Raw genomic sequence first — 26,558 nt, forward strand, 5'->3', positions numbered from 1 at the left:
TGGAGGTTTACGCACATCTGGAGGGTTTACGCACATCTGGAGGGTTTACGCACATCTGGAGGGTTTACGCACATCTGGAGGGTTTACGCACATCCGGAGGGTTTACGCACATCTGGAGGGTTTACGCACATCTGGAGGTTTACGCATATCTGGAGGGTTTACGCACATCTGCAGGGTTTACGCACATCTGGAGGGTTTACGCACATCTGGAGGGTTTACGCACATCCGGAGGTTTAACGCACACCTGGAGGTTTACGCACATCTGGAGGGTTTACGCACATCTGGAGGTTTACGCACATCTGCAGGGTTTACGCACATCTGGAGGTTTACGCACATCTGGAGGGTTTACGCACATCTGGAGGTTTACGCACATCTGGAGGGTTTAACGCACATCTGGAGGTTTAACGCACATCTGGAGGGTTTAACGCACATCTGGAGGTTTAACGCACATCTGGAGGTTTACGCACATCTGGAGGGTTTAACGCACATCTGGAGGGTTTACGCACATCTGGAGGGTTTACGCACATCTGGAGGGTTTACGCACATCTGCAGGGTTTACGCACATCTGGAGGGTTTACGCACATCTGGAGGGTTTACGCACATCTGGAGGTTTACGCACATCTGGAGGGTTTACGCACATCTGGAGGGTTTAACGCACATCTGGAGGTTTAACGCACATCTGGAGGTTTACGCACATCTGGAGGGTTTAACGCACATCTGGAGGGTTTAACGCACATCTGGAGGGTTTACGCACATCTGGAGGGTTTACGCACATCTGGAGGTTTACGCACATCTGGAGGGTTTAACGTACATCTGGAGGGTTTAACGCACATCTGGAGGGTTTACGCACATCTGCAGGGTTTAACGTACATCTGGAGGGTTTAACGCACATCTGGAGGTTTACGCACATCTGGAGGTTTACGCACATCTGGAGGGTTTTGGGAGCCACAGAAAGACTAAAACCCCTTCGTGACTCTTGATGAGCGAAGCTCAAACGGGTTTAATCACAGAAGCTGAAGCTGCCGGGCTGTGCTCGGCGCCGCCGTGCGCGACTAAACGTATGCACAAACGCACGCCAACACACAGGCGGCGGGCGCCGTCCTGGTAATTACCGCCACCGCTCTCGGCTACTGTGGGTGACATTCGCGCAGAGAGAGGTGGCGCCGAGGCAATTTGTGAACTCTGACACCGGCAACCTTTAGCAGCACAAACAGCACAAACCAAACATACGGCGTTCCCACCACACAGGCGGCGGGGGGGCGGCGGCGGCGGGGGGCAGGACGTGAACACAAGCCCATCATCCAGACTGTGAGGTGGCGAGTCCGGCGCAATGAGAGGGGAGGCGGAGGCAGGCGAGGGGGCCTCAGGAAACACAAATTAAAAGCCTGAAATGTCACCGCACACAGTATTGCTTTGCGACACAGGTCATTACTCGCCATATTATTCAGCCTTTTACCGCATTAATAACCTGGAAAACACTGATTGTTGTGAAGTTTGTCTGCAGCGAGAGAAAAAGAATTATCCCCGACCCTCAGTTTAAGGCCGGCCGACGACCCAGAAGCTGCTTTCTGAGCGATTCTTTCTTTCTGAGACTCAAGATCTCTGACAGTTTTAAGGGAAAATGTCGAGTTTTCTCCCTGAATCACAACAAAAAGTCACCTTGTCTTTATATTTCTTTCTTTCTGAGACTCAACCATAAGATCTCTGACAGTTTTAAGGGAAAATGTAGAGTTTTCTCTCTGAATCACAACAAAAAGTCACCTTTTCTTTATATTTCTTTCTTTCTGAGGCTCAACCATAAGATCTCTGAACAGTTTTAAGGGAAAATGTCGAGTTTTCTCCCTGAATCACAACAAAAAGTCACCTTGTCTTTATATTTCTTTCTTTCTGAGACTCAACCATAAGATCTCTGACAGTTTTAAGGGAAAATGTCGAGTTTTCTCCCTGAATCACAACAAAAAGTCACCTTTTCTTTATATTTCTTTCTTTCTGAGACTCAACCATAAGATCTCTGACAGTTTTAAGGGAAAATGTCGAGTTTTCTCCCTGAATCACAACAAAAAGTCACCTTTTCTTTATATTTCTTTCTTTCTGAGGCTCAACCATAAGATCTCTGAACAGTTTTAAGGGAAAATGTCGAGTTTTCTCCCTGAATCACAACAAAAAGTCACCTTGTCTTTATATTTCTTTCTTTCTGAGACTCAACCATAAGATCTCTGACAGTTTTAAGGGAAAATGTTGAGTTTTCTCCCTGAATCACAACAAAAAGTCACCTTCTCTTTATATTTCTTTCTTTCTGAGGCTCAACCATAAGATCTCTGAACAGTTTTAAGGGAAAATGTTGAGTTTTCTCCCTGAATCACAACAAAAAGTCACCTTTTCTTTATATTTCTTTCTTTCTGAGACTCAACCATAAGATCTCTGACAGTTTTAAGGGAAAATGTCGAGTTTTCTCTCTGAATCACAACAAAAAGTCACCTTGTCTTTATATTTCTTTTTTTCTGAGGCTCAACCATAAGATCTCTGACAGTTTTAAGGGAAAATGTCGAGTTTTCTCCCTGAATCACAACAAAAAGTCACCTTGTCTTTATATTTCTTTCTTTCTGAGACTCAACCATAAGATCTCTGACAGTTTTAAGGGAAAATGTAGAGTTTTCTCTCTGAATCACAACAAAAAGTCACCTTTTCTTTATATTTCTTTCTTTCTGAGGCTCAACCATAAGATCTCTGAACAGTTTTAAGGGAAAATGTCGAGTTTTCTCCCTGAATCACAACAAAAAGTCACCTTGTCTTTATATTTCTTTCTTTCTGAGACTCAACCATAAGATCTCTGACAGTTTTAAGGGAAAATGTCGAGTTTTCTCCCTGAATCACAACAAAAAGTCACCTTTTCTTTATATTTCTTTCTTTCTGAGGCTCAACCATAAGATCTCTGAACAGTTTTAAGGGAAAATGTCGAGTTTTCTCCCTGAATCACAACAAAAAGTCACCTTGTCTTTATATTTCTTTCTTTCTGAGACTCAACCATAAGATCTCTGACAGTTTTAAGGGAAAATGTTGAGTTTTCTCCCTGAATCACAACAAAAAGTCACCTTCTCTTTATATTTCTTTCTTTCTGAGGCTCAACCATAAGATCTCTGAACAGTTTTAAGGGAAAATGTCGAGTTTTCTCCCTGAATCACAACAAAAAGTCACCTTTTCTTTATATTTCTTTCTTTCTGAGACTCAACCATAAGATCTCTGACAGTTTTAAGGGAAAATGTCGAGTTTTCTCTCTGAATCACAACAAAAAGTCACCTTGTCTTTATATTTCTTTTTTTCTGAGGCTCAACCATAAGATCTCTGACAGTTTTAAGGGAAAATGTCGAGTTTTCTCCCTGAATCACAACAAAAAGTCACCTTTTCTTTATATTTCTTTCTTTCTGAGGCTCAACCATAAGATCTCTGACAGTTTTAAGGGAAAATGTCGAGTTTTCTCTCTGAATCACAACAAAAAGTCACCTTTTCTTTATATTTCTTTCTTTCTGAGGCTCAACCATAAGATCTCTGACAGTTTTAAGGGAAAATGTCGAGTTTTCTCCCTGAATCACAACAAAAAGTCACCTTTTCTTTATATTTCTTTCTTTCTGAGACTCAAGATCTCTGACAGTTTTAAGGGAAAATGTTGAGTTTTCTCCCTGAATCACAACAAAAAGTCACCTTTTCTTTATATTTCTTTCTTTCTGAGGCTCAACCATAAGATCTCTGACAGTTTTAAGGGAAAATGTCGAGTTTTCTCCCTGAATCACAACAAAAAGTCACCTTTTCTTTATATTTCTTTCTTTCTGAGACTCAAGATCTCTGACAGTTTTAAGGGAAAATGTTGAGTTTTCTCCCTGAATCACAACAAAAAGTCACCTTTTCTTTATATTTCTTTCTTTCTGAGGCTCAACCATAAGATCTCTGACAGTTTTAAGGGAAAATGTCGAGTTTTCTCCCTGAATCACCACAAAAAGTCACCTTTTCTTTATATTTCTTTCTTTCTGAGGCTCAACCATAAGATCTCTGACAGTTTTAAGGGAAAATGTCGAGTTTTCTCCCTGAATCACAACAAAAAGTCACCTTTTCTTTATATTTCTTTCTTTCTGAGGCTCAACCATAAGATCTCTGACAGTTTTAAGGGAAAATGTCGAGTTTTCTCCCTGAATCACAACAAAAAGTCACCTTTTCTTTATATTTCTTTCTTTCTGAGACTCAAGATCTCTGACAGTTTTAAGGGAAAATGTTGAGTTTTCTCCCTGAATCACAACAAAAAGTCACCTTTTCTTTATATTTCTTTCTTTCTGAGGCTCAACCATAAGATCTCTGACAGTTTTAAGGGAAAATGTCGAGTTTTCTCCCTGAATCACAACAAAAAGTCACCTTTTCTTTATATTTCTTTCTTTCTGAGACTCAACCATAAGATCTCTGACAGTTTTAAGGGAAAATGTCGAGTTTTCTCCCTGAATCACAACAAAAAGTCACCTTCTCTTTATATTTCTTACGTGTTCTAATTATAATTTTGGCCTCTCTGGACTGCCATACTTGCAGTTTATCACATATATTTCAATCTTTGTCTGAAGCGGGTGAATTTAAAGCACAGAAGATGCACTGTTGGGGGTCTGCTGGACCACCAGGACACCCCCCCCCTGTTTGTTTTCCACCTGTTTGACCCCGGCTGATGGTCATTAACCCGATTAACCCCGACTTTAAAGGACTCCATGACCACAGCTGCAGGTGCACCTGACCTCGTGCGCTGTGGGTTTACCGGCTGAGAAATCAAAGCTCCTCCTCAGGAATGTGTGCCGTTACCTGTGAGGTCAGGTTTCAAAGCAGCGTACCTGAGACAGGTGAGCGGTGGCACACTGACCCAGTCCAGCCCTAATGGGGCCTTAAAGCCCCTCATTGGTTTGCAGTCCCTGAATTCCTTGATTCTCGAGGGTTTTTGAGGAATAATCAGGGACCCTGTGAGCTCAGCTTCAGCTGTTTGTTCGTCTGTCAGAAACTGGACCAGCCTTTAAATTCAATGCCTTTGTTCCCTTTGATCTGCTTTTGGAGCCGACTCCATCGGTACGTTTCATAAACCATGTGCACCTGAGTCCCTGAGAGGCAAATCAAGTGAGTAAAACAAGTTAAATTAACTTAAATTAAAGAACTTTAGTGTCGACTGGGATTTACCAAAGAATCAGCCTTTAAGATCTGTCCAGAAATCGTGTTTGATGATGTTTAAATGAACCAGAAAGCTTTAAAAGTCCTGATTCATCAGGAAAATCAAGGTTTATATTAGTTTATTTATATTTATATCAGCATCTGTTGTCTTCTTCTTTTGGTTTTAAACTGTAATCACAGATTAAAGGTTTGTCTTCTTCTTTCCGATTTAAACTGTAATCACAGATTAAAGGTTTATCTTCTTTTGGTTTTAAACTGTAATCACAGATTAAAGGTTTATCTTCTTCTTTCCGATTTAAACTGTAATCACAGATTAAAGGTTTATCTTCTTTTGGTTTTAAACTGTAATCCCAGATTAAAGGTTTATCTTCTTCTTTCCGTTTTAAACTGTAATCACAGATTAAAGGTTTATCTTCTTCTTTTTGATTTAAACTGTAATCACAGATTAAATTACAGCATAAACCTGAAACCTATAAATCCGACTTTCTTCTTTTGCCCGATTGAATTAAAAAATGTCCTGATCTGTTCTCCAAAGTCCTTAAATAACTGGATAGTTTAGTGGTATGATTCCCACTGGGTTCAAATCCCCTGCATGAAAGGTACTGTCTCCAGTAGGGGTCCTTAGGGAAGACCCCCCCCCTACCCTACCTGCCTACCTGTAAGTTGCTTTGGATAAAAGCGTCTGATAAATGCAGAAACATTAAATACGACTAAAGATGCTCTTTTCTTCCACGCTGCAGGAATCAGCTGGAGAGCCGTCCCCAGCAGGCAGGTGTGTGCGGTCCTACCTGGGGGAGCTCGGCGGTCCTACCTGGGGGAGCTCGGTGGTCCTACCTGGGGGAGCTCGGCGGTCCTACCTGGGGGAGCTCGGCGGTCCTACCTGGGGAGCTCGGCGGTCCTACCTGGGGAGCTCGGCGGTCCTACCTGGGGGAGCTCGGCGGTCCTACCTGGGGGAGCTCGGCGGTCCTACCTGGGGGAGCTCGGCGGTCCTACCTGGGGGAGCTCGGCGGTCCTACCTGGGGAGCTCGGCGGTCCTACCTGGGGGAGCTCGGCGGTCCTACCTGGAGGAGCTCGGCGGTCCTACCTGGAGGAGCTCGGCGGTCCTACCTGGGGGAGCTCGGCGGTCCTACCTGGGGAGCTCGCCGCAGAGGGCGGTCCCCCCTCATGAATCAGCCGGGCCTCGCTCTGACACCAACATACTTCACGCAGCAGCCCGGCGTGACAGGCTGCGAGCCGGCGGCCGGCCGGGCGCGCTCTCTGCTTAATGGCTAAATTGGGAAGACTGTTACTAATCGCTTATTGAATAATGAAAGTGACACAGCTGATAAAAGATTTCAATACGCTGGATTATTTATAATATTTCACTTAAGCCTCTCCGGCTGACTAATAGGGGGCGAGTTGAGGGAGCGTCTGACGCCGGGTGGCGGTCGGAGGAGGCGATGATGAAGCGCCGTTCGGTTTGATGAAGGAAAGGAAGCAAAAGCAGGAAAACAAGGAAAGGAGAAGAAGAAGAAGAGGGGAGGAGGACCAAATGAAAGCAGATCCCATCCCTCACTCAGACAGCCACTTGTCCTGTCAGCTGCTTGTTGCCGCGGTGATGAAAGGAGGAACGTTACACATCTGCCGCCGCCGCCACATCTGTTCGAACGTGTGTGTGGCGATAAAACCACCGAGGTTACCAAGAAAATGACCGATAATAAGGAGAGACTGATGTTCTGGGATGGATGGATGCTCGTTTTGGCCTGAGATCGACCGACTTGTCCAGCATCACATCACATAAGTCATAACTAATCAATTCAAACCTTAGGATCTTTATTACGGCTCCTTTACACGAACCTCAGATCCTCCTCAGTGAACCGGAGGGAAGAGAACTCAAAGCAAAACGAAGGAAATCCGGTTCATTCCAATCGGCTGGTTGGGAGAGAATAAACTCGTGTGGGCAGCAGGTGGCGCTGTGGGCGACATTAGAACTAACCCTGAAAATAATTTTCAGTTTCAGGTTTTAAATCAGTTTTAAACTGGTTCTAAACTGGTTTTGAGACTTTTTTCCCCGTTTTGACTTGGTATTAATCTGATTTTAGGGTTGTTTTACAAACAGGTCGGAGTTTGGTTATGAAATCAGTTTTAAACCGGTTTTAAACTGGTTTTGAGACTTTTTTCCCTGTTTTGACTTGGTATTAATCTGATTTTAGGGTTGTTTTACAAACAGGCTGGAGTTTGGTGATAAAATCAGTTTTAAACTGGTTTTAAACTGTTTTTGAGACTTTTTTCCCTGTTTTGACTTGGTATTAATCTGATTTTAGGGTTGTTTTACAAACAGGCCGGAGTTTGGTTATAAAATCAGTTTTAAACTGGTTCTAAACTGGTTTTGAGACTTTTTTCCCCGTTTTGACTTGGTATTAATCTGATTTTGGGGTCGTTTTACAAACAGGTCGGAGTTTGGTTATAAAATCAGTTTTAAACCGGTTTTAAACTGGTTTTGAGACTTTTTTCCCCGTTTTGACTTGGTATTAATCTGATTTTGGGGTTGTTTTACAAACAGGTCGGAGTTTGGTGATAAAATCAGTTTTAAACCGGTTTTAAACTGGTTTTGAGACTTTTTTCCCTGTTTTGACTTGGTATTAATCTGATTTTGGGGTTGTTTTACAAACAGGTCGGAGTTTGGTGATAAAATCAGTTTTAAACCGGTTTTAAACTGGTTTTGAGACTTTTTTCCCTGTTTTGACTTGGTATTAATCTGATTTTGGGGTTGTTTTACAAACAGGTCGGAGTTTGGTGATAAAATCAGTTTTAAACCGGTTTTAAACTGGTTTTGAGACTTTTTTCCCTGTTTTGACTTGGTATTAATCTGATTTTAGGGTTGTTTTACAAACAGGCCGGAGTTTGGTTATAAAATCAGTTTTAAACTGGTTCTAAACTGGTTTTGAGACTTTTTTCCCCGTTTTGACTTGGTATTAATCTGATTTTAGGGTTGTTTTACAAACAGGTCGGAGTTTGGTGATAAAATCAGTTTTAAACCAGTTTTAAACTGTTTTTGAGACTTTTTTCCCCGTTTTGACTTGGTATTAATCTGATTTTGGGGTTGTTTTACAAACAGGTCGGAGTTTGGTTATAAAATCAGTTTTAAACCAGTTTTAAATTGGTTCGTGGATGTGGTTTTAAATCAGATTTGAATTTGGTTGAAACGTGTTTTAGACTTCGTTTTAAAAAGGTTTCTCACTTTTTTTCTTTTATTAAACTTAGCTTTAAATTGGTGTGAGTTGGTGTGAACCCAGTTGGTTTTACACTGGTTTGTATCAGTGGTCTTTAAATAGATTTGGACTTGGTTTTAGGCCAATTTTGGGCTTGATTTTAAACCCGTTTTGAGTTTGTTTTAATACCACTCATGAACTTGGTTTTAAACTGGTTTTAAACTGGTTTGTGCATGTGGTTTTAAACCAGATTTGAACCTGAATTTAAACCGATTTCGGACCAGTTTCAGCTTTGGTTTGAATCAGTACTTTACTTGGATTTGGAAGGATCTTGGTCTGGTTGTAAACTTTGTTTCTGGAAGCATCAACCAGCCGGCTGAGGTTCCTGTTCCAAACTCAGTGTGTTTACATGCACCTTAAGAACCAGAAAAGAAAAGAAACCTCATTTCAGTTGGAGAACAGATTTCTCAGTGCGTGACCCAATTATCCAGCTGATGCTGATAGTTTCAGATAAATCTCACCAACATCTTGAATCTGGTTTCTGAATCATCTCGGTGCATGTAAACACTCATCTGTTCACAGACTTAAAGAGAAGAAGAAAGTCAAACATGGTGGAGGGATGGAGGGCTGACAGAATGTTACAATGGATAGATCCTTCCCTCTCAGAGGAGGTTCGGAGTCTCAGACGATCACATGACGGCGTTTCCCAACCCGGGTCCCAAATTCTTCCAGTTTCAAAGCAAAAGCTTTAGCAGAGAGACAGAATAGCGTCAAAGTGTGGTGCACACATCTGAAGGAGAGTTCTGTGGAGGTTCATCAGGACTCTGAGACCTCTTCAGGGGCTGGATTTGTTCCACCCAGGCAGGGAAAGTGTGAGGCGAGGGGGGGGGGGATGGAGTTACCTTCCGCAGTACCAGAGAGGCCGTCGGCTTTGAAGTTGCTGGTGCTCTTCTTCCTTCGGTGCTTTTTGCGGTTGGCGTGCGGCGATGGCGGCGGCTCAATCTTTGGACTGGTGGTGCTGGAGATACTGGGACTGGAGCAGACCGAGTCGCCCAGGCCCGTGTCTGTGAATTCAAACACACGTAATCTGGATCAGAACTACGGTCGCTTCGAGACTGTAAGGCAGCAGGAGTTTTACGACCAATGCCACGGACATTTAGAGAGAATTTCACTTCCTCAGTGGACTAATGAGCTTCTGATGCCGGTTTTAAACCGTTTTTTTACTTGATTTAAAATTAATTTGGATTCGTTTTGGATTTGTTTTATTGATTTCTGTTATAGACTGATTTTGGAGTTGGTTTTACAGATTATCTTTGGTTTTAAGCCCCTCTATGCCAACATTAGGCTGATTTTACACTACGTTGGGATTTGGTTTTAGAGCAACTTTAGACTGGTTTTGAACTGGTTTGAGACTGTCTTTAGACTGGTTTGAACTGGTTTGAGACTGTTTTAGACTGACTTTACACTGGTCTGAGACTATGTTTTAGACTGACTTTAGACTGGTTTTAGACTGACTTTAGACTGGTTTTAGACTGACTGTAGACTGGTTTGAGACTATGTTTTAGACTGGTTTTGAACTGGTTTGAGACTGTCTTTAGACTGGTTTTGAACTGGTTTGAGACTGTTTTAGACCGACTTTAGACTGGTTTTGAACTGGTTTGAGATTGTCTTTAGACTGGTTTTGAACTGGTTTGAGACTGTCTTTAGACTGGTTTTGAACTGGTTTGAGACTGTCTTTAGACTGGTTTTGAACTGGTTTGAGATTGTCTTTAGACTGGTTTTGAACTGGTTTGAGACTGTCTTTAGACTGGTTTTGAACTGGTTTGAGACTGTCTTTAGACTGGTTTTGAACTGGTTTGAGACTGTTTTAGACTGACTTTACACTGGTTTGAGACTATGTTTTAGACTGACTTTACACTGGTTTGAGACTGAGTGTAGACTGGTTTGAGACTATGTTTTAGACTGACTTTAGACTGGTTTTGAACTGGTTTGAGACTATGTTTTAGACTGACTTTAGACTGGTTTTGAACTGGTTTGAGACTATGTTTTAGACCGACTTTAGACTGGTTTGAGACTATGTTTTAGACTGACTTTAGACTGGCTTGAGACTATGTTTTAGACCGACTTTAGACTGGTTTGAAACTGTTTTAGACCGACTTTAGACTGGTTTTGAACTGGTTTGTGACTATGTTTTAGACTGACTTTAGACTGGTTTGAGACCATTTTTTTGACTGACTTTAGACTGGTTTGAGACTATGTTTTAGACTGACTTTAGACTGATTTGAGACTATGTTTTAGACTGACTTTAGACTGATTTGAGACTATGTTTTAGACTGACTTTAGACTGATTTGAGACTATGTTTTAGACTGGTTTTGAACTGGTTTGAGACTGTTTTAGACCGACTTTAGACTGGTTTTGAACTGGTTTGAGACTATGTTTTAGACTGACTTTGAACTGGTTTGAGACTATGTTTTAGACTGACTTTAGACTGGTTTGAGACTATGTTTTAGACTGGTTTTGAACTGGTTTGAGACTATGTTTTAGACTGACTTTAGACTGGTTTTGAAGTGGTTTGACACTATGTTTTAGACTGATTTTAGACTGGTTTTGAACTGGTTTGAGACTGTTTTAGACCGACTTTAGACTGGTTTTGAACTGGTTTGAGACTATGTTTTAGACTGACTTTAGACTGGTTTGAGACTATGTTTTAGACTGATTTTAGACTAGTTTTGAACTGGTTTGAGACTATGTTTTAGACTGACTTTAGACTGGCTTGAGACTATGTTTTAGACCGGTTTTAGACTGGTTTGAGACTATGTTTTAGACTGACTTTAGACTGGTTTTGAACTGGTTTGAGACTATGTTTTAGACTGGTTTTGAACTGGTTTGAGACTATGTTTTAGAATGACTTTGAACTTGTTTGCGGCTAATTATTTTGACGATTCTGGCTGTTGGACTGGTGTTGTTACAGAGTGAGGATGGTTTGCACAGATCTGATGCTGGTTAAATCCGACAGGCACAAAACACCCTGACATTTATGTTTTTTCCAATATATCATCCTGAAAAGCCTACGTGGTCGGACCCTAACGACACTGAGCCGTGTTCAGGATCAGAGCTGGGGGCGAGCGAGGCTACAGGAACAGGGAGTGCAGTCTCTCTCTCTCTGGCCTCCACTCTTCAGGCAGCTGCTGACAGCTGTGACTAGCGGCAGAATAAAATAACATTCAGCTTCCATCAATATCACGGCGCAGCAGCACTGTGACATGGCGCAGTGTGTATCTGTGTGTGGATGGAAACACATCTGCACAAAACACACACACACACACACGCATACGAGTGCTCGCTGGCCGCCGCCGCGTCCCCGAACGGCAGACAGCCCCAAGGACGGCCATAACTTATTTTACAATCGTTTAGTCTCAGCTCAAGTGGAAAATGTGACAACTTATCTCTGCTGACAAGATGCCATCCCCGAGCGCGCAATTAACCGCCGTGGATTAACGGCCCTCCCATCTGCAAGCCGCGCTCCATCCACGTCAGCCCACCCTCACCCCTCCACCCCCGGACCCCACCCCCTCCCTCGCAGCTCAAGTCTTCCTCTGATTGTTTTCTTCTGTGGGTTCCGTCTCCGGAACTCAACAGAAGAAGAAGAAGACGCCTTTTGTGGTGGAAAACCCAAAGTAGCAGAAGAAGAAAGCGGTCTTTATGTATTTATCTGCAGCTGCATCTTATATGTTTGTTTTTTAACTGTTTTTCTGAAAGTATGCAGACAGAAGCGCTTCATAAACAAAGATTAATTTCATTAGTAGGGGTTTAACAGGCCAACCGCAGGATTTACGATGTGACGTTTAACAAATTTAAGACAACAGCTCTGAATAAGTTACACCGGAAGAAATAATTCTTTCATTTTAGATTTCAAAACACAGAAAACTAAGCATGAATCCCACCAGCTGGACCAAGTACTGGACTGGATTTACATCCCGGCAACAAGCTCTGTTTGTCATTTTAAACTCACTAAAGGATTTGATTCCTTTGAAAGTGGCTTCGTCTTGTTTTGGGCTCCATGTTCAACTAGTTTCAGGTTTGGTTTCAGCTGGTTTTAGGCGGACTTTAAGCTGATTTTGGACTTGGTTTTAGACTGAGTTTAAGCTGGTTTAGGACTTGGTTTCAGACTGACTTTAAGCTGGTTTTGGACTTGGTTTCACACTGACTTTAGACTGGTTTTGAACTGGTTTTGGACTTGGTTTTAGACTGACTTTAGACTGAGTTTAAGATGGTTTTGGACTTGGTTTCACACTGACTTTAGACTGGTTTTGAACTGGTTTTGGACTTGGTTTTAGACTAACTTTAGACTGAGTTTAAGATGGTTTTGGACTTGGTTTTAGATTGACTTTAGACTCAATGTTCAACTAGTTTCAGGTTTGGTTTCGGGCTGGTTTTAGGATAGCTTCTGTTTTGGACTTGACTCTAAACTGGTTTCAGGTTTGGTTTCGGGCTGGTTTTAGGCGGACTTTAAGCTGATTTTGGACTTGGTTTTAGACTGAGTTTAAGCTGGTTTAGGACTTGGTTTCAGACTGACTTTAAGCTGGTTTTGGACTTGGTTTCACACTGACTTTAGACTGGTTTTGAACTGGTTTTGGACTTGGTTTTAGACTGACTTTAGACTGAGTGTAAGATGGTTTTGGACTTGGTTTTAGATTGACTTTAGACTCAATGTTCAACTAGTTTCAGGTTTGGTTTCGGGCTGGTTTTAGGATAGCTTCTGTTTTGGACTTGACTCTAAACTGGTTTCAGGTTTGGTTTCGGGCTGGTTTTAGGATAGCTTCTGTTTTGGACTCGACTCTAAACTGGTTTCAGGTTTGATTTCGGGCTGGTTTTAGAATAGCTTCTGTTTTGGACTCGACTCTAAACTGGTTTCAGGTTTGATTTCGGGCTGGTTTTAGAATAGCTTCTGTTTTGGACTCGACTCTAAACTGGTTTCAGGTTTGGTTTCAGCTGGTTTTAGAATAGCTTCTGTTTTGGACTCGACTCTAAACTGGTTTCAGGTTTGGTTTCAGCTGGTTTTAGAATAGCTTCTGTTTTGGACTCGACTCTAAACTGGTTTCAGGTTTGGTTTCGAGCTGGTTTTAGAATAGCTTCTGTTTTGGACTCGACTCTAAACTGGTTTCAGGTTTGGTTTCAGCTGGTTTTAGAATAGCTTCTGTTTTGGACTTGACTCTAAACTGGTTTCAGGTTTGATTTCGGGCTGGTTTTAGAATAGCTTCTGTTTTGGACTTGACTCTAAACTGGTTTCAGGTTTGGTTTCGGGCTGGTTTTAGAATAGCTTCTGTTTTGGACTCGACTCTAAACTGGTTTCAGGTTTGGTTTCGGGCAGGTTTTAGAATAGCTTCTGTTTTGGACTCGACTCTAAACTGGTTCGAGGTTTGGTTTCGGGCTGGTTTTAGAATAGCTTCTGTTTTGGACTCGACTCTAAACTGGTTTCAGGTTTGGTTTCGGGCTGGTTTTAGAATAGCTTCTGTTTTGGACTCGACTCTAAACTGGTTTCAGGTTTGGTATCGGGCTGGTTTTAAAATAGCTTCTGTTTTGGACTTGACTCTAAACTGGTTTCAGGTTTGGTTTCGGCTGGTTTTAGAATAGCTTCTGTTTTGGACTCGACTCTAAACTGGTTTCAGGTTTGGTTTAGGGCTGGTTTTAGAATAGCTTCTGTTTTGGACTCGACTCTAAACTGGTTTCAGGTTTGGTTTCAGCTGGTTTTAGAATAGCTTCTGTTTTGGACTCGACTCTAAACTGGTTTCAGGTTTGGTTTCGGCTGGTTTTAGAATAGCTTCTGTTTTGGACTAGACTCTAAACTGGTTTCAGGTTTGGTTTCGGCTGGTTTTAGAATAGCTTCTGTTTTGGACTCGACTCTAAACTGGTTTCAGGTTTGGTTTCGGGCTGGTTTTAGAATAGCTTCTGTTTTGGACTCGACTCTAAACTGGTTTCAGGTTTGGTTTCGGCTGGTTTTAGAATAGCTTCTGTTTTGGACTAGACTCTAAACTGGTTTCAGGTTTGGTTTCGGGCTGGTTTTAGAATAGCTTCTGTTTTGGACTTGACTCTAAACTGGTTTCAGGTTTGGTTTCGGGCTGGTTTTAGAATAGCTTCTGTTTTGGACTCGACTCTAAACTGGTTTCAGGTTTGGTTTCGGCTGGTTTTAGAATAGCTTCTGTTTTGGACTCGACTCTAAACTGGTTTCAGGTTTGGTTTCAGCTGGTTTTAGAATAGCTTCTGTTTTGGACTCGACTCTAAACTGGTTTCAGGTTTGGTTTCGGCTGGTTTCAGAATAGCTTCTGTTTTGGACTCCACTCTAAACTGGTTGTAGGTTTGGTTTAGGGCTGGTTTTAGAATAGCTTCTGTTTTGGACTTGACTCTAAACTGGTTTCAGGTTTGGTTTCGGCTGGTTTTAGAATAGCTTCTGTTTTGGACTCGACTCTAAACTGGTTTCAGGTTTGGTTTCGGGCTGGTTTTAGAATAGCTTCTGTTTTGGACTTGACTCTAAACTGGTTTCAGGTTTGGTTTCGGGCTGGTTTTAGAATAGCTTCTGTTTTGGACTCGACTCTAAACTGGTTTCAGGTTTGGTTTCGGCTGGTTTTAGAATAGCTTCTGTTTTGGACTCGACTCTAAACTGGTTTCAGGTTTGGTTTCAGCTGCTTTTAGAATAGCTTCTGTTTTGGACTCGACTCTAAACTGGTTTCAGGTTTGGTTTAGGGCTGGTTTTAGAATAGCTTCTGTTTTGGACTCGACTCTAAACTGGTTTCAGGTTTGGTTTAGGGCTGGTTTTAGAATAGCTTCTGTTTTGGACTTGACTCTAAACTGGTTTCAGGTTTGGTTTCGGGCTGGTTTTAGAATAGCTTCTGTTTTGGACTCGACTCTAAACCGGTTTCAGGTTTGGTTTCGGGCTGGTTTCAGAATAGCTTCTGTTTTGGACTCGACTCTAAACTGGTTTCAGGTTTGGTTTCGGGCTGGTTTTAGAATAGCTTCTGTTTTGGACTCGACTCTAAACTGGTTTCAGGTTTGGTTTCGGGCAGGTTTTAGAATAGCTTCTGTTTTGGACTGGACTCTAAACTGGTTTCAGGTTTGGTTTCGGGCTGGTTTTAGAATAGCTTCTGTTTTGGACTCGACTCTAAACTGGTTTCAGGTTTGGTTTCGGGCTGGTTTTAGAATAGCTTCTGTTTTGGACTTGACTCTAAACTGGTTTCAGGTTTGGTTTCGGGCTGGTTTTAGAATAGCTTCTGTTTTGGACTCGACTCTAAACTGGTTTCAGGTTTGGTTTCAGCTGGTTTTAGAATAGCTTCTGTTTTGGACTCGACTCTAAACTGGTTTCAGGTTTGGTTTCGGGCTGGTTTTAGAATAGCTTCTGTTTTGGACTCGACTCTAAACTGGTTTCAGGTTTGGTTTCGGGCTGGTTTTAGAATAGCTTCTGTTTTGGACTAGACTCTAAACTGGTTTCAGGTTTGGTTTCGGGCTGGTTTTAGAATAGCTTCTGTTTTGGACTCGACTCTAAACTGGTTTCAGGTTTGGTTTAGGGCTGGTTTTAGAATAGCTTCTGTTTTGGACTCGACTCTAAACTGGTTTCAGGTTTGGTTTCGGGCTGGTTTTAGAATAGCTTCTGTTTTGGACTTGACTCTAAACTGGTTTCAGGTTTGGTTTCGGGCTGGTTTTAGAATAGCTTCTGTTTTGGACTCGACTCTAAACTGGTTTCAGGTTTGGTTTCAGCTGGTTTTAGAATAGCTTCTGTTTTGGACTCGACTCTAAACTGGTTTCAGGTTTGGTTTCGGGCTGGTTTTAGAATAGCTTCTGTTTTGGACTCGACTCTAAACTGGTTTCAGGTTTGGTTTCGGGCTGGTTTTAGAATAGCTTCTGTTTTGGACTCGACTCTAAACTGGTTTCAGGTTTGGTTTCGGGCTGGTTTTAGAATAGCTTCTGTTTTGGACTTGACTCTAAACTGGTTTCAGGTTTGGTTTCGGGCTGGTTTTAGAATAGCTTCTGTTTTGGACTCGACTCTAAACTGGTTTCAGGTTTGGTTTCAGCTGGTTTTAGAATAGCTTCTGTTTTGGACTAGACTCTAAACTGGTTTCAGGTTTGGTTTCGGGCTGGTTTTAGAATAGCTTCTGTTTTGGACTCGACTCTAAACTGGTTTCAGGTTTGGTTTCGGGCTGGTTTTAGAATAGCTTCTGTTTTGGACTTGACTCTAAACTGGTTTCAGGTTTGGTTTCGGGCTGGTTTTAGAATAGCTTCTGTTTTGGACTCGACTCTAAACTGGTTTCAGGTTTGGTTTCAGCTGGTTTTAGAATAGCTTCTGTTTTGGACTCGACTCTAAACTGGTTTCAGGTTTGGTTTCGGGCTGGTTTTAGAATAGCTTCTGTTTTGGACTCGACTCTAAACTGGTTTCAGGTTTGGTTTCGGGCTGGTTTTAGAATAGCTTCTGTTTTGGACTAGACTCTAAACTGGTTTCAGGTTTGGTTTAGGGCTGGTTTTAGAATAGCTTCTGTTTTGGACTCGACTCTAAACTGGTTTCAGGTTTGGTTTCGGCTGGTTTTAGAATAGCTTCTGTTTTGGACTCGACTCTAAACTGGTTTCAGGTTTGGTTTCAGCTGGTTTTAGAATAGCTTCTGTTTTGGACTCGACTCTAAACTGGTTTCAGGTTTGGTTTTAGAATAGCTTCTGTTTTGGACTCGACTCTAAACTGGTTTCAGGTTTGTTTTTGGCTGGTTTTAGAATAGCTTCTGTTTTGGACTCAACTCTAAACTGGTTTCAGGTTTGGTTTCGGCTGGTTTTAGAATAGCTTCTGTTTTGGACTGGACTCTAAACTGGTTTCAGGTTTGGTTTCGGGCTGGTTTTAGAATAGCTTCTGTTTTGGACTGGACTCTAAACTGGTTTCAGGTTTGGTTTCGGGCTGGTTTTAGAATAGCTTCTGTTTTGGACTCGACTCTAAACCGGTTTCAGGTTTGGTTTCGGGCTGGTTTTAGAATAGCTTCTGTTTTGGACTCGACTCTAAACCGGTTTCAGGTTTGGTTTCGGGCTGGTTTTAGAATAGCTTCTGTTTTGGACTCGACTCTAAACTGGTTTCAGGTTTGGTTTCGGGCTGGTTTTAGAATAGCTTCTGTTTTGGACTTGACTCTAAACTGGTTTCAGGTTTGGTTTCGGGCTGGTTTCAAGCTGGCATTGAGCTAAAATTCTAACCGCTTTTATTTCTGTTTGGGAAAACCTTTGGCTTGGTTTTGGGTCGCCTTTAGACTAGTTTAGATGAGAATTAAACCAGTTTTGGGTTTGGTTTTAGGCTGCATCTGATCTTGGTTTTAGGCTTAGCATTTAGATTACATTTGAACTGGATTTCGAAAAGTTTTGGATGGTATTAAGCAGGTTTTCAGCACATTTTAATCTGGTTTTGGGCTGGTTTAAACTGATTTTAATCTTCTTTAACTGATTTGGAACAATCATTTTACAATGATTTAGGACCAAATGATAAAACAAGAGACTACAGAGTGTGAGGTATTCATGAGACCTTTGACTGAGGGATTTATGACTTTACCATGATGTCTAAGTTCTTAATTTAGCATGAATCTGTGTTTTAAGGATCCTCTGAGGCGATGGATGCGTGTCCTCACAACTCCAGCAACACTGATGTGTGTGTGTGGCCCCTGGGAGTCAATCGAAAACATTTCACAGCTCTAAACGTTATTTAAGGAAGGCTGGAAGGTGTAAGACTGACAACTGAGCTGCCAGTTAAGCTTATTGTCATCAGGACAACACACAGCCTGACAGCTGCCAGTCTTTGCCTCTCGTTGTGTGTGTGCACGTTTGTGTGCGTGCACGTTTGTGTGAGTGTGTTTGGTCCTCAGGAGGTAATACTGCCACTTCAAGTCAAACACAGTCCATTAGCTTGACAAACTGTTAAGGCAGCATTAGAGCTGTGGCAGGTGGATCAATGGGAGACAAATGATAGGCCCCCTCGCTGAGCTCCACAGTGAGGCCCACTGGGCCCCAGTGTGGAGCTGCACATGTGGACTCCATCCCGACATCACCGACCTGTGCTGACGCCGGAGTTGGCGATGACGGTGGCGTCGGTCCACTGGTCGGCGCTGGAGACGGAGTATGAGCGCTGGTGCATCCCCTCCATGCCGCGGCTGTTGAAGGACACCAAGCTGACGCCGCTCGCCATCTGAGACACCGACGAGCTGCTGGTCACCGAACCTGAGAGAGGAGAGAAGGTCATCACTGAGGTCACCGCTGAGGTCATCACTGAGGTCATCACTGAGGTCACCGCTGAGGTCATCACTGAGGTCACCGCTGAGGTCATCACTGAGGTCATCGCTGAGGTCATCACTGAGAAACACGCGTATCTAAACCAGTTTACTACATTATTATTATTTACAACTTTTAACAATTCTAAAAAAAAGGCCTGCAGATGTTTTTCCCTCAAGATCACATTTACAGAGTTAATGGGTCCCACTGTTTGTCCTCACAGTGCTATTGGATAGAAGAAGTGTTTATAGGTCATCTGGCCTTGAACTCGCTCCAGCTGCACATTTCCCGCTGAGCTCATCTCCTTTTCTGCATGACTGGATTAGTCAGGATCAAAGTAAGTAAAATTCCTTTCATATTTTTTGTGTTTATCACAACGTCTAGAATATGTACATATTTAGTTGGTTTTGGACTGGTTTTAGACTGACTTTAAGCTGTTTTTGGACTTGGTTTCAGACTGACTTTAAGCTGGTTTTGAACTGGTGTTGGACTTGGTTTAGACTGACTTTAAGCTGGTTTTGAACTGGTGTTGGACTTGGTTTTAGACTGACTTTAAGGTGGTTTTGGACTTGGTTTTAGACTGACTTTAAGCTGGTTTTGGACTGGTTTTAGACTGACTTTAAGGTGGTTTTGGACTTGGTTTTAGACTGACTTTAAGCTGGTTTTGGACTTGGTTTCAGACTGACTTTAAGCTGGTTTTGGACTTGGTTTCAGACTGACTTTAAGCTGGTTTTGGACTTGGTTTCAGACTGACTTTAAGCTGGTTTTGGACTTGGTTTCAGACTGACTTTAAGCTGGTTTTGAACTGGTTTTGGACTTGGTTTCAGACTGACTTTAAGCTGGTTTTGGACTTGGTTTCAGACTAACTTTAAGCTGGTTTTGGACTTGGTTTCAGACTGACTTTAAGCTGATTTTGAACAGGTTTTGGACTTGGTTTCAGACTGACTTTAAGCTGGTTTTGGACTTGGTTTCAGACTAACTTTAAGCTGGTTTTGGACTTGGTTTCAGACTGACTTTAAGCTGGTTTTGGACTTGGTTTCAGACTGACTTTAAGCTGGTTTTGGACTTGGTTTCAGACTGACTTTAAGCTGGTTTTGAACTGGTGTTGGACTTGGTTTTAGACTGACTTTAAGCTGGTGTTGGACTTGGTTTTAGACTGACTTTAAGCTGGTTTTGAACTGGTGTTGGACTTGGTTTTAGACTGACTTTAAGCTGGTTTTGAACTGGTGTTGGACTTGGTTTAGACTGACTTTAAGCTGGTTTTGGACTTGGTTTCAGACTGACTTTAAGCTGGTTTTGAACTGGTGTTGGACTTGGTTTTAGACTGACTTTAAGCTGGTTTTGAACTGGTGTTGGACTTGGTTTAGACTGACTTTAAGCTGGTTTTGAACTGGTGTTGGACTTGGTTTTAGACTGACTTTAAGCTGGTTTTGGACTTGGTTTAGACTGATTTTAAGCTGGTTTTGAACTGGTGTTGGACTTGGTTTTAGACTGACTTTAAGCTGGTTTTGGACTTGGTTTTAGACTGACTTTAAGCTGGTTTTGAACTGGTGTTGGACTTGGTTTTAGACTGACTTTAAGCTGGTTTTGAACTGGTGTTGGACTTGGTTTAGACTGACTTTAAGCTGGTTTTGAACTGGTGTTGGACTTGGTTTAGACTGACTTTAAGCTGGTTTTGAACTGGTGTTGGACTTGGTTTTAGACTAACTTTAAGCTGGTTTTGGACTTGGTTTCAGACTGACTTTAAGCTGGTTTTGGACTTGGTTTCAGACTGACTTTAAGCTGGTTTTGGACTTGGTTTCAGACTGACTTTAAGCTGGTTTTGAACTGGTGTTGGACTTGGTTTTAGACTGACTTTAAGCTGGTTTTGAACTGGTGTTGGACTTGGTTTAGACTGACTTTAAGCTGGTTTTGAACTGGTGTTGGACTTGGTTTAGACTGACTTTAAGCTGGTTTTGAACTGGTGTTGGACTTGGTTTTAGACTGACTTTAAGCTGGTTTTGGACTTGGTTTAGACTGACTTTAAGCTGGTTTTGAACTGGTTTTGGACTTGGTTTTAGACTGACTTTAAGCTGGTTTTGGACTTGGTTTCAGACTGACTTTAAGCTGGTTTTGAACTGGTGTTGGACTTGGTTTTAGACTGATTTTAAGCTGGTTTTGAACTGGTGTTGGACTTGGTTTAGACTGACTTTAAGCTGGTTTTGAACTGGTTTTGGACTTGGTTTAGACTGACTTTAAGCTGGTTTTGGACTTGGTTTCAGACTGACTTTAAGCAGGTTTTGAACTGGTGTTGGACTTGGTTTTAGACTGACTTTAAGCTGGTTTTGGACTTGGTTTAGACTGACTTTAAGCTGGTTTTGAACTGGTGTTGGACTTGGTTTTAGACTGACTTTAAGCTGGTTTTGGACTTGGTTTAGACTGACTTTAAGCTGGTTTTGAACTGGTGTTGGACTTGGTTTAGACTGACTTTAAGCTGGTTTTGGACTTGGTTTCAGACTGACTTTAAGCTGGTTTTGAACTGGTGTTGGACTTGGTTTAGACTGACTTTAAGCTGGTTTTGGACTTGGTTTCAGACTGACTTTAAGCTGGTTTTGAACTGGTGTTGGACTTGGTTTAGACTGACTTTAAGCTGGTTTTGGACTTGGTTTCAGACTGACTTTAAGCTGGTTTTGAACTGGTGTTGGACTTGGTTTCAGACTAACTTTAAGCTGGTTTTGAACTTGGTTTCAGACTGACTTTAAGCTGGTTTTGGACTTGGTTTCAGACTGACTTTAAGCTGGTTTTGGACTTGGTTTCAGACTGACTTTAAGCTGGTTTTGAACTGGTTTTGGACTTGGTTTCAGACTGACTTTAAGCTGGTTTTGGACTTGGTTTCAGACTGACTTTAAGCTGGTTTTGAACTGGTTTTGGACTTGGTTTCAGACTAACTTTAAGCACAGATCTGAGAGAGAAGAGGTCAGTACTGAGGTTATCACTGTGCTGCCCTCTACAGGCTGGAGGGCAAAACAAAGGAAACACGTTTCTTTCCTTCTTTCTAAACAAACCAGCTTACTCCATTATTTACATCCATTTTTAATGAAGAGGCAGCCAGACATTCAGTTTGACAGAATCAAAGACCTTTAAAGCTAGATTAGATTTCCCTTTATTGTCCCACAATGGGGAAACTCACAAGGTGAGATGAACCTTGGTTTCTGGAAAAGCCTCTGGCAGATCCATCGTGCTGTTTAAGCGTTTGACAGCGCAGGGATGAGCCTTAAAAAGAAGAGGAGCGCTTCCTCTTTTCTCTCTGGCTGCATCCCTGTTGGATTTTAAACCCTCCAAACACACAAATCTTCCAGCACACTTCCTCTTTGCGTGCACGCTCTCCGGCGTCCACGGCTCAGACTCGCAGGGGGACCATAAAAGCAGCCTCTTACGCCCTGGCTGCTTAAATCAAACGAGGCTGCGGCGTGCTCCAGCAGCCGGCTGAATCACCCCCCCCCCCCTCACCCTCATTCTCTCATTACAGCTCATTTCTTGGTGCTGGCTGAGTGGAGCCTCGACTCTGATTGCATTAATATTCATGACAATAATTAGTACATGGAGTACGGCTCACTGAATATTCATGCTATTAGCTCGGGCCTCCTGGATCCCTGCGTGTGTGTGTTTGATTTAAGCTTCATAAGCGCTGCTTTTATGTGTGCTCGTCCACTTTTGTTTTACGGCGCCTTGCTTCAGGTGATAAGAGGCGTTCAACGTGTTTCAAGGCTGCTTTTTAAACGTCGAGTCCTCTTTTCTTTCGGTTCAGGACAAAAACAGACGAGTGTAAACACGAGCAGCGATAAGCAGATCAGTCAGCAAACAGCTGCACTCGTGATGTAATAAATACCATCAGCTTGAGTTATGTCTGCTTTGTTTATGCTGCTCTGATTTGGTTGTTTAATGCATTTATCAACATCCATGGATCTATATGATCCAAAATGCTGCAGTTCTGATGAGATCTAACAGCAGAGATCATGTTTCTCCAGCTTTAGCTTCTCTTCATTGGCTCCCTGTTAGATTCAGAATAGAATTTAAGATTCTTCTCCTCACATATAAAGCTCTGAATGACCGAGCTCCATCACATCTTAAAGATCTCACAGTTGGATATTTCCCCAACAGAGCACTTTGCTCTCAGGCTGCAGGTTTACTTGTGGTTCCCAGAGTTTCTAAAAGCAGAATGGGAGGCAGAGCCTTCAGTTATCAGGCCCCTAAAAGCAGAATGGGAGGCAGAGCCTTCAGTTATCAGGCCCCTAAAAGCAGAATGGGAGGCAGAGCCTTCAGTTATCAGGCCCCTAAAAGCAGAATGGGAGGCAGAGCCTTCAGTTATCAGGCCCCTAAAAGCAGAATGGGAGGCAGAGCCTTCAGTTATCAGGCCCCTAAAAGCAGAATGGGAGGCAGAGCCTTCAGTTATCAGGCCCCTAAAAGCAGAATGGGAGGCAGAGCCTTCAGTTATCAGGCCCCTAAAAGCAGAATGGGAGGCAGAGCCTTCAGTTATCAGGCCCCTCTCTGTGGAACCAGCTGCCAGTTTGGCTTCAGGAAGCAGACACCCTCTCTACCTTTAAGATCAGGCTGAAACTTTCCTTTCTGATAAAGCTTATAGTTAGGGATGGCTCAGGTGAGCCTGAAACATCCCATAGTTCTGCTGCTATAGGCCCAACCTGCTGGGGGAGCTCCCATGATGCACCTCTCCTCCCTCTGACATCATTGCTGTCATTAACTTGTGTTTCTCTCTCTCAGCAGGTGTCTCTGGCCTGGTGTTACGCTGCTTGTTGTCCCCTCTTTCCTGTCCTCTCAGCCCCAGCTGGTCCAGGCAGATGGACCCTTCCTGGTTCTGGTTCTGATGGAGGTTTCTTCCTGTTAAAAGGGAGTTTTTTCCCTCCAGTCGCCTCGTGCAGCTCAGGACGGGGATTGGACCAGAGAGAAGCTTCAGTGCTACTTTTCCTTGAATTGGCTCTGTATGAATGAATTTAATGAATTGGATTCTAAATAGCTTGAATTGGACCGACATTCGTTTGCACTTTGGAACAACTCGGCCCGTCGAAGAGGAACTTTACACTGCTGGGAACCTTTTTAGTCCCATGGCCTTAAAGTTCTGGGTACTTTTGACTGAAATTCAGCTTTTGCTGCTTTTTCCTGGCTCATGACTCATTAAGCTGACTGTTGTTCATGTGAAATAAAACTAACTTCAGCTCGGATGTTTTGGAAAGAGGCCAAAAGGAGGCTTATACCACCTCTGATTCAGTTCAGTTACCTTCAACCAGGATCCAGCGTCCTCTGATGGCACATTACATCTCAGCATTATGATGGAAAGCTTCAAAAAGCAGCGCTTTGTTTGCTTAAATCACACTTTAAACGATTTAGAGCTCTTTTAGGAGGGACCCGACTTCCTTTAAAGTGCTGATCTTCTCTCCTGTTTCTGAACCTGAAGGAGAATCTGATTCTTCTTCAGGTGATTTAACTTCCACATATCGACCTGTCAGGTTTTAGGTTTTTTTTTTTACGACTCCTCTTGTTGTTATTCGTTAGAAGAATTTAAAGGTTTTAAAGCTCCCCAGAAGTCGAGTTTTGACCTTTAACTCAGTGATTTGACTCCCTCCCTTGAAAGTGAAATAAAGCAGCATTTCTTGTGATGGAAGTAAAGAAAAGGAGCCGACCCGCAGTCTGTCCGAGCTGCAGGCCGCTCATGTCCTTGGTCAGCCCGTTGGTTTTGGGGCTCGGCATGGCGGCGCAGGTGGACACAGCGCGTGGCGGCCTCTTCCCCGGCACCTTCACCGTGGTCCGGAGCAAGTCGATCTCCTTCCCGTGGACGTTCTGCATGTAGTCCTGAGAGAGGAGACAAATCAAAGGATCATTCTGATGTCAAACCTCTTTCAGATTGAGAAACAAGAGGAAAAACAACTCGGCAGCTGCAGCTTTTAATGAAGTGTGAAAACTCTCAGCGAGCAGAGAAACACGAGTGTGAGGGGAAGCCATCTCCTCAACATGAGTGGATTATCCTTCATAATAAGCCTCTAAATCTCCAAGTCACACAATGGAAACAAAGCCGCGCTAATCCCTTAAAGCGGCGCTGAAGTGGACCAACACTCGGGTTCTGATTGGCTCCGCCCGTTCGCCAAAAACTCCCAAACACAAGCAGCGCGCTGTCAGAGGCCTTCTGTGCCTCCATTCCACCATGATCTGGTTCAGATCACACCCAGGTGTCCCTCTGGAGGGCGGAGAGGTGACCCGAGAGGAGCAGGGCATCATGGGAGGTCGGCTTCACGGCTTTTTCTTCTGATGCTTTCAGTCTTTCTCAAGTCTTCCCCCGAATACACGTTATTTATGCTAAATATGAATGTTAGAAGCTGAAGATAATTCTTAAAAACCCGATAAGTCTTTCAGACACGTCGGATTTGTATCCCTCACTGATCAACGTCCTGCTGGAGGTCTGACCCCAAAAAGTCCTGATAACAGCATCATGGAGCGAGAGAAACAACAACTGTGGCGAGTTCGCCAACATAACCCAAAACCAAGACCAGTTTAGACCAGTTTAAACCAGTTTAGACCAGTTTAAACCAGTTTAGACCAATTTAGACCAGTTGAGACCAATTTAGACCAGTTTAGACCAGTTTAGACCAGTTGAGACCAATTTAGACCAAATAGACCAATTTAGACCAGTTTAGACCAGTTTAGACCAGTTCCAATCATACACCAGTCCATGTAAACACAGTAAAGGGCCCCAACTATCTTTAAATAACTCCTAAATTAAGCCAAAACCATTCAAAGCAGAAACCATTAACACCACCAGTTCATAAATTAAGTTCACAACCAGTCAACACAACCTTGAAACAAATAAAGAATCGAGCTCTGAACCAGTTCACAACCACATCCAAAATCATGGACAAAACCATCAAAAACCTAAATCCAACCATACTTAAACCACAACTTCAGTCAAGAAGCACCAACAAAAAGCATGAAGAAGCCAAGAACCAGTCCAGCACCAACTTTAAATCTGTGAAAGATCCAAACCCAGGTCGTAAACCAGTCCAAAGACAGCCTCCATCACGCCCGAAATTAAGTCCAAAACCAAGAACAAAACAGTCTGAAACAAGGCCGAAAACCACAAACAAAGTTCAAAACCTGTCCACAACTAATCCCAAAAACAAGACTGAGCTCATCTTAACCAAGTCCAGAGCCGCCAAAAAATCAACATCAAAACCATTTAAATACCAGCGCAAAGCAAAGAAGAAAACCACCAAAAACCAAGTCAAAATAATAGGGTAACACCAAAGTCCAATGTGATGTGAAAAACCAAGAGCCGGTCTGAAAACCTGTTGTTTCTGACCCATAAAAGGCTCGGAGGAACTTCAGGTTGTCGTTCACGTCCGACCGATTCATCTCTCTGTCAGTAAACTTTAACTGTTGTTGTAAATAATAACTCAGAAATAAAAGCTGCTCTGAGATCATTTCTGGAAGCATCCTCACTTCGCTTTAATATCACGAAGCCATAGATTAACACACACTGTCGTACAACACACACATTCAGTCTGTCAGTGTTTCCCGCCTCCTTTTGGCAGCTCGCCTGACAAAAGGCCAATTCAAAGCCAAGTGCTCTCAACGGCGTCTTAACAAGCCACTGGAGAGCCCTCGAGCCAGGGGCCCGCTGGGTAAACCCTCCACACACACTTACGCACACACTTCCCTCCGACAGATTGACCGAAGTAATTGAGTCTCCATTTGCATCTGAGAGCTTTCATCATCGGCCCGGTCGTCCACGCCATACAGAAGGGTCCAGGACGGATGTGCGTATCGACCAAACACACCAACAGCAGGTGGTGATGGGTGCGCGTGAGAGGAAAAACATTAACAGCTTACTACCGTTGAAGAAATGAAGTGTGTTA

At 42.8% G+C, this 26,558-nt stretch overlaps 1 protein-coding gene across 4 annotated transcripts in view; it reads right to left on the bottom strand.

Annotated features, from left to right (window-relative positions):
- The window catches only part of agap1 (ArfGAP with GTPase domain, ankyrin repeat and PH domain 1), a 177,775-nt gene that overhangs the window by 28,400 nt on the left and 122,817 nt on the right, over window positions 1-26,558 (bottom strand). For 3 of the 4 annotated variants that reach the window (XM_072379159.1, XM_072379158.1, XM_072379156.1), the window contains 3 exons: window positions 24,333-24,501; window positions 18,442-18,606; window positions 9,281-9,442 (listed from right to left, as the gene is read on the bottom strand). In XM_072379159.1, coding sequence (XP_072235260.1) covers window positions 9,281-9,442; window positions 18,442-18,606; window positions 24,333-24,501 — 496 coding nt within the window. The remainder of the gene's footprint in view (window positions 1-9,280; window positions 9,443-18,441; window positions 18,607-24,332; window positions 24,502-26,558) is intronic. The other variant, XM_072379157.1, reaches the window with a different exon arrangement.

The sequence above is a fragment of the Leuresthes tenuis genome, unplaced genomic scaffold, assembly GCF_036924035.1.
Source record: "Leuresthes tenuis unplaced genomic scaffold, fLeuTen1.0.hap1 SCAF_1, whole genome shotgun sequence".
In the NCBI taxonomy this organism is placed as follows: domain Eukaryota; kingdom Metazoa; phylum Chordata; class Actinopteri; order Atheriniformes; family Atherinopsidae; genus Leuresthes; species Leuresthes tenuis.